Source organism: Quercus robur, chromosome 2 (assembly GCF_932294415.1).
Source record: "Quercus robur chromosome 2, dhQueRobu3.1, whole genome shotgun sequence".
Lineage (NCBI taxonomy): Eukaryota > Viridiplantae > Streptophyta > Magnoliopsida > Fagales > Fagaceae > Quercus > Quercus robur.
The window spans coordinates 77,414,153-77,422,535 of NC_065535.1; the positions used below are offsets into that span (position 1 = coordinate 77,414,153).

An 8,383-nucleotide genomic window follows, 5' to 3' on the forward strand; every position below is an offset into this window, starting at 1 on the left:
ATCATCGCTTGAACATGAAGCAGAGGCTCTGATGGAGAGTGGTTGGTGGCGCTGGTGGAGTTCCAATAGAAACAATACCTCAAGTCATTGTAAGTGGCCTGGTATAGCTTGTAACAAAGCTGGAAGTGTGACAGAGATTAAACCACCTCGTAACTTCATGGTGGGTGACAAATTTGTGAAACTCAACTTCTCTTCCTTCCCAAACCTTGTTCGGCTTGATCTTTGTGGGAACGGACTCCAAGGAAGCATCACTGCTCATTTTGGTGTTCTTTCAAAGCTCATGTACTTCAACCAATCCTCAAATAATATGACAGGTGAGCTAACTACTTGGCTAGCAAATCTCACCCAATTAGTAGAGCTGGATCTTTCAAATAACCATTTTAAGGGTCCCATCCCCATGCAACTGGGGAATCTGAAGAATCTGGTTGCCATAAACTTAAGTGGTAACGTGCTCATAGGTCCAATCTCTTCATCCCTTGTTCATTTGACCAACTTGACATCTCTATGCCTCAGTTTGAACCAAATCAACAGTTCCATCCCTTCAGATGTAGGAAATTTGAAAAAGCTAGTTCACCTGGATCTTAGTTCTAATTACCTTAATGGTTCAATTCCCTCATCCCTTAATCATTTAACCAGATTGAATTATTTGTCCTTTCATTCAAATTTCATAGAAGGTTCATAGACCAGGAAATTAGGAATGTAGAACATTTGAGTCTTGATTCAAACCAATCTCCACAATATGACATATTTGTATCTTGATTCAAACCAATTCAACGGCTCCATTCCCCAAGAAATAGGCAACATGAAGAGTCTTACAGACTTGAACCTCAGCAATAACAACATCGTTGGTGAAATCCCTTCCACTATACGTCATTTAACTAATTTGTCCTTTTTGTCCCTTAGTTGGAATCAAATCAGTGGTTCTATCCCCACAGAATTAGCTAAATGCTCTTCACTGACCAACTTGTCTTTAAGCCACAACTACTTAAATGGAAGCATTCCCTCTCAATTCAGTGATCTTATTTCTTTACGTTTTATTGACCTCAGCTACAATAATCTCATAGGCAACATTCACCTTTATCTTGTTAACTTGGAATTTAACCTGTCATACAATTCTTTGAAGGGTCAAATCTCAAATATTTTCCAAAATCATAGTTACGATGCATTTATCGGCAATAAGGATTTATGTGGTGACCTCAAAGGTTTCTCTCCTTGCCTTTCATCTTCCCAAATCATGAGCAATATAAAAATGTCACTTCCCCTCACAATTTTCTTTGTGCTTTTACTTCTTTGGTGTTTTTTCTACTCTCGATGTTGGGTCATAGGGAAAACACAATCCAATCCAAGTAGAACAAAAAATGGGGACTTATTCTCAATATGGAATTTTGATGGAAAAATTGCATACGAAGATATCATTGAAGCAACAAAAGACTTTGACATTAGATATTGCATTGGAACAGGTGGTTATGGTAGTGTTTACAAAGCACAATTGCCTAGCGGTAAAGTTGTTGCCCTAAAAAAACTTCATCGCTTAGAGGCTGAGGACCCAAGTTTTGACAAGAGTTTCAAGAACGAGGTACAAATGCTAACGGAAATTCGGCATCGAAACATTGTGAAACTTCATGGCTATTGCTTGCATAAACGATGCATGTTTTTGGTTTATCAATACATGGAAAGGGGAAGCTTATTTTGTATCTTAAGCATTGATGTTGAAGCATTGGAATTAGATTGGCCTAAGAGGATGAACATTATCAAAAGCATAGCACATGCCTTATCTTACATGCATCATGAATGCATCCCAGTAATTATTCATCGTGATATATCAAGCAACAATATTTTATTGAACTCTGAGCTAGAGGCTTTTGTCTCCGACTTTGGCACAACTAGACTACTTGATCCTGATTCCTCCAACCAAACTTTAGTTGTTGGGACCTATGGTTATATTGCCCCAGGTGAGTTTTTGTGTAATTATTATAACTATATCCTAATCCTTTAACACCTATTATTTTAAAAGGTTGGCCATGTGGGAATTTTTATAATTATATCCTGATTCCTCTAACCAAATGTTTACCTTATTGTTTGTTATATGAATTGAATCATGCAGGGTGCAAGCAATCATTTTCACTATGGAATTTTTATCCAATAACTACTCTTGACCAACCTTTTCAAGTAGAAAATTAAAATATATATATTTATATAGGATAAATATATTACATTTTTAAACAGCTTCCATTTATTTTCCTATGCAGAACTGGCATATACCATGGTGGTGACTGAAAAATGTGATGTTTATAGCTTTGGAATGGTGGCACTAGAAATATTAATGGGAAAACACCCTGGAGAACTGTTGACTTCATTATCAACGTTATCTTCTCAAAATTTGATGTTAAAAGAAATATTAGATCAACGTCTGCCACCACCAAATCATTCAATTGCACAAGATATTTTCTTTGCTGCTTCTGTAGCCTTTGCATGCTTACGCACCAAACCAAAGTCTCGACCTACAATGAAATGGGTGTCCCAAGAATGTTGTTCAGGTAAGAAACCACTAGCCATCCCCTTGCATGCAATTTCACTGTGGCAGTTAAGGAATCAAGAAACTTATATGATGGGAGAGACTGAAACTCAATCATTTAGTGCTTCTTGTTAGGTTGTGTATCACATGGTTTGGTGAACTTATGAGAAAAGAAATTGTTGTGTATGAATGATTTTCTTTTTCTTTTTCTTTTTTTTAAGAAAAGAAAATTCTATTAGAATGATATAATTCTGTAAGGTTTATCTATTTTCTTTATGATTTGTGGCCTGTATTTTTCAACATGAAATATAGGTGTCTCATCAAAGAAGGAACTATTAGGGGTGGACACATGGACACTCCTAGTTCCTTTAAAGTTTTAATTATATTATTTGCTTATATATATTAAGTAAATATTAAAATCATAATATTCTTCGTTCATATTAAAATCAGATGGGACCCACACATGATTTTGTCGTGCTACTAGTTTTACGGTTACAAACAACTAGTCGCTAACCCGTGCGATGCACGGGATAGTTAAACAAAATTTATACACATTCACTTTTATTGGTACAATCATTTGAAAATAATTCTAACTAATACCCAAATGTAAGAGACACATTGACTTACTATTTAAAGTAGCCTTTTGAAGAATTTACACATATTTTGTAACTGAGCCTTAATTTCTCATCAACAATAAAAACATGGAAATTCAAAACATGGAAAGAAAATAAAAATTACAACAATTAATTCCATTATCTTTCATGCTATACTTTGTAATTGTACAGAATTAAGTCAACTCAATTTAAGTAGTTGTAATAAAATTGGCTTCTATTATTCTCTATTCTATAGAGATATGAACATATTGGATTTCTCAAACAATTAAAATAAGAAACAAAGAAAATCTGTCTATAGCTTAAGAAACACAATATACTAAAATTAAAGAGATAAAATTTTCAGAGGACAAAATATTATAGATAATTTTAGAAACAGATTATACACTTAAAAGGATTAGTAATTTATAGCACTTACCCCCCACTATTAGTATACAGACACCAAGTGCGGTCGTCGTAACCCTTTGAAAGAACCTTCCCCAATTGGACCCTATCAAAAAAAAAAAAAAAAAAAAAACACCCAATTAACAAAATTGATCCAAAAGGGTCTAAAAAGCACACAAAATCAATTCAAAAAACAAAAATATGAGACAAAGTAATTACTTTCCGCTACCAATGAAATCTTCTTTTGTATTGCTGTTCCAAACTACAACACTTATCTCTCTAAGGCCTTCAATTAACGAAAACACAAACTTCTCTTAGAATACCGGAGTATTATGACCATCTATACACACACACACACAAAACAAAATCAGCATAACTCACTATAACTCTATAGAAACCTCAAAAATATAAAGAGAAATTAAAGGGGTTGAATTTGATATTTACGTTTGGAGAGAGAGAGTTTGCAGAAACTGTGGCTTTATATTTCTTAACTTAAGAGAGAAGTAAGGTTGCTAGGGTTTTGAGGTGTTATAATATTTTTATTTTTATTTTTTATTTTTTAAATATTGTGCTGACGTGGAAAATTATGATGCCAACAGAGGCTTCGGTTTTATATATATATATAGATAACAGAGCTTTTCATTGTCAAGGGCGAACCCATGTTTGGGCTAGTTGTGGAAAAATGATATGGTGTAATAGGACCACCCCTATTTGAGATAACCATTTGTCTCGCTAGGTTCATTAAAAGTTTAATCATTCATTAGTTCTCTTTAAGAATAGTTTTTATATGGAGTCTCACAAAAAATTCATATAGGTAACTTTTCTCAATTGTAATTCTTTAGGCTATTTTGTGTTTTCTTATAATCTATTTTTAATAAAATTATTTTTACCTATCAAAAAAAAAAAAAGTATATTTGAATATGGTAGTTTCCTTTTGGAGTTTAAAAAAGCAAGAAATGTCTCAAATTAAACAACAGATATGTTTAGGAACTAGAAAATTGAATGACATTTTTTGATGCAGTGGCCCGTTAAAATATTGACTAAAAGTACATTTTGATTTTTTAGTACCAAAATGTTCAATATGAATTTGTTTCCGCATGAATGAATGCTTCAAGCATACTTGAGTTGTAAAAATGCCAACCACTGAAAAATACTCATTTACTAAAACAGAACCGTGGATAAGGTGACCCTTAAATACCACATTAGCTCAAAATGATGTTATTTTAAATAAATCAATTGAATACTAGAATTGTGGTTTATGGAGTCACCATATTTAACTTCAATTAAATATTCCATAGTATTTCCACCAATCTTCGTCATATGATTTCTGATATTCTTCACAATTAATTCAATCTTTTTCAACTGAGCCACTCAAAGTCTCTCGGTCACTAAGAAAGTAGGGTCTCTTGCTTCACTTAGGCTGTAGAAGTTTTGTCCCTTCTTCGAAGGAGGCTTTGACTTTGTTTTTTGTCCTCAAGGAGTATTAAGTATACTCATCAAGCTAGTGGTAATCTTATTGTTGGGGTTCTTGGGAAACAGTTCTTGATCTACTCTCCCTGCGGTTTTACACGTGTATTTTCCTTATCTGAAAATGGAGCAATAGACTATGAGTTGGCATAACCTATCTCTATCAGAAAAGGAACAGACTAGTTTCATCCTTCCTAAAGATCATAGAAAGGGTGAGTTTGTTATTGCTGCGAAATTCTAACCTCTTGTTTTCTTCAAATGGAGGCCGTGGCAAGAACTTTCAAAAAATTGTGGCGGTCAAATAATGGTTTCAGAGTTTGCAATCAGGGACTCTAAGTCTATAATCAAGGGTTACAAACTCTATAATTTGGACTCCAAGTCTGTTTTTCTTTCCAAAGATGTTTTTCATGAGAGTATTTTTCCTTTCCACTCCATGGACTATCACCTTCAGTCCCATTCTTCCATACCCACCGGTTCCCTTTTTCCATCACCACCTCCATTTGTTTTAGATTTTCCTGATATTGATCATGTGCCCACTTCCTCTCTTCCCTTAGATCTTCCCACATCAGATTCTACCTTAGTAGATACTGCTGCACCACTTCCAGCACCTTCAACTTCATCCAACCCTCCTACCATCCAACACTCAAGACACTCCACTAGACCTCATAAAGCACCTGCATATCTCAAGGACTTTCATTGCCAAATTGTTTCTGCCACTCACACTCTACCTACTTTTCCCATTGAGTCTGTGATTTTCTATTGTAACCTTTCCTCTCCACACAGAGCTTTTACTCTTGCTCTTTCAGTTGCATCTGAACCTAAGTCCTATCTTGAGGCTAGTAGAGATCCTAGATGGCAAGCTACTATGAATGCTGAGATTGCAACACTAGAGGCAAACCAGACCTAGTTTCTTACTCCTTTGCTAGTTGGTAAAGTGCCCATTGGATATAAATGGGTTTACAAAATAAAGCTTGAGGCTAATGGAAGTGTAGAGAGATTCAAAGCAAGATTGGTGGCAAAGGATTATACACAGCAAGAAGGTTTGGACTATTTTGAGACCTTCAGTCCAGTTGTGAAATTTGTTACTATCAGAACATTGATGGCAGTTGCTACAGCTCAGAATTGGCATTTAGCTTAGCTTGATGTGAACAATGCCTTCCTCCATGTGGATTTGGAGGAAGAGGTATACATGCTCCCTCCACCTAGGTTTGGCAACAAGAGGGAGAACAACAACTTGGTTTGCAAGCTCACAAAATCCTTGTATGATTTGAAGCAAGCTAGTAGGCAATGGTTTTCTAAATTATCTACTACTATCATCAGCCATGGCTTCATTCAATCAAGGTTTGACTACTCTATGTTTATAGGGTCCAAGGTGATGTTATTGTTGTCATTCTAGTATATGTGGATGACATTCTTGTGGCTAGCTAGAACCTCCAAAGGCATCAGCTTGTGCCAGAGTACTTCTTGGGATTAGAAGTAGCAAGAACCTCCAAAGGCATCAACTTGTGCCAGCGAAAATATGCACCAGACTTGCTTGCAAAGACTGGTCAACTTGCAGCTAAACTAGTGAAGTCACCTATGGAACAAAGTTTGAAGTTGTCAAACAATCATGGAGAGCTATTGACAGATCCTTCACTATATAGGAAATTGGTTGGAAAGCTGCTATATCTGACCTTAACTAGACCTGATATAACCTTTGTGTGCATTAGCTTAATCAATTTCTTGCACAGCCAAGGCAGCCATACCTACAAGCAGCTACAAGAGTACTTAAATACTTGAGGGCACACCTGGTCAGGGATTTTTCCTTTCTGCTGATTCTAAACTACAGCTTAAAGGGTATTGTGATTCTGATTGGGCTAACTGTCCTGATACCAGAAGATCAGTCACTGGTTTCTATGTTTTCTTAGGTGATTCACTTATATCCTGGAAGTCTAAAAAGCAGTATACAATGTCAAGATCCTCTACAGAGTTAGAGAACAAATCAATGGCTGCACTTGTGAGTGAATTTGTATGGATGGTTGCCTTACTTAAGAACCTAGGAGTTGATCATACTCAGCCTGCTCTTCTTTACTGTAATAATCAAACTACTACCCACATAGCAGCAAACCCTGTCTTCCATGAGAGGACAAAGCATATAGAATTAGACTGCCACTTTGTAAGAGAAGATACAAGACAAGCTTGTCAAAACCCTTCATGTCTCCACCAGGCACCAGCTAGCTGATTTGCTCACAAAGCTACTTGGTCATCAACAATTTAATAACCTCTTGCACAAGATGGGCATAAATAACATTTATGCTCCATCTTGAGGGGGAGTATTGTCAGACTTGAAGAATTTAAGAAGTGCAGACTTGGGAATTGAAGAAATGCAGTGTAGAAGAAAGCTACAAGTAGTTGATAGTTTGTAGTTAGCTAAACAACATGTAGTAATGATGTTAATGTTTTAGAGGTTGCACGTGACACGTGTGAAGCTGTTAATGAATTAAGATGGTTGTTAGTTAGTTAAGTCAGTTTTCTTTTTTGTTAGTTAGTTTTCTCTTCCTCTCTTATCACTCTGTTACGTATTATACAATGATTAGCATTCAATAATACACACGAGGTATTTTCAGCATTGGATTCCTTTCTTTCTTCTTTCTCAATAACTTGTATGTCAAGCCTAGCAATTAACTGTGGCACTGCAGGCTGCAAAGTTTGCAGATTAAATCATTATTCATCAGAATTCAAATACAATAATATAATTACTGAGATAATAATAAGAAAAAATAACATAAGAACAAATGAACAAAATCAAACCATGCTACCAATAAGTTGAGAGAGGTCCATATTAATGATATATAGAAAGAACAAAGTTATCAAATGTTAATTTTTTAGACAAAGTGAAACAAATCAATATCAAGCATAAACATAAACAAAAATTTTATGGACATAACTAAATCTACAATAAAGACAAACCGTAGACATTTTTTATATAGATGTTAAACCCTAACAATGTACTGATATAACATAAGAGTAATTCACTCCAAAATCCGCAATCTTAATTAATCCTCATCAAGAATGAATGCTTTATCCGCACACACAAAAGTTGATAAAAGGACACGAAGAAACCAGCATGTACTGATAATTTTTAAACCAGAGCAATGCTGATCTCATCACCAAGGGAATTGTAGACATCTCCAAGATTGTCCCTTGACTCTGCCTTTCCATCAATAAATATGCCATTGCCACTAATTTCTCTCAACTTAGCCAAGCTCAGTGGGTTTTCAGCAGATAATGGAGGAACATGTTCCTTAAAAATATCATTTCCTGTCAGCTTAGCTAACTTCTGGTTATGCATTTTTGTTTTTTGTTTTTTGTTTTTTTTTTTTTTTTTTTTTTTTTTTTTTTGCCAATTGATAACCAGTTCATCACT

At 35.2% G+C, this 8,383-nt stretch overlaps 2 protein-coding genes across 2 annotated transcripts; both read left to right on the forward strand.

The window, feature by feature from the left end:
• On the forward strand, positions 1-708 carry LOC126715117 (probable leucine-rich repeat receptor-like protein kinase At1g35710). Its single transcript, XM_050415557.1, has one exon. It carries the CDS (start codon positions 32-34, stop codon positions 680-682), a length of 651 nt encoding a protein of 216 aa, XP_050271514.1. The 5' UTR covers positions 1-31; the 3' UTR covers positions 683-708.
• A 31-nt stretch (positions 709-739) lies between these two features.
• Positions 740-2,650, forward strand: LOC126703710 (probable leucine-rich repeat receptor-like protein kinase At1g35710). The gene is made up of 2 exons (XM_050402771.1): positions 740-1,952; positions 2,250-2,650. The coding sequence occupies exons 1-2, from the start codon at positions 740-742 to the stop codon at positions 2,648-2,650; spliced, it is 1,614 nt and encodes a 537-aa protein (XP_050258728.1).
• Positions 2,651-8,383: the final 5,733 nt, after the last annotated feature.

Coding starts and splice junctions, on each gene's coding strand:
- LOC126715117 (XM_050415557.1), top strand. CDS start 32: ATGGAGAGTGGTTGGTGGCGCTGGTGGAGTTCCAATAGAAACAATACC.
- LOC126703710 (XM_050402771.1), top strand. CDS start 740: ATGACATATTTGTATCTTGATTCAAACCAATTCAACGGCTCCATTCCC. Junction 1,953..2,249: donor CTATGGTTATATTGCCCCAG/GTGAGTTTTTGT, acceptor TTTCCTATGCAG/AACTGGCATATACCATGGTG.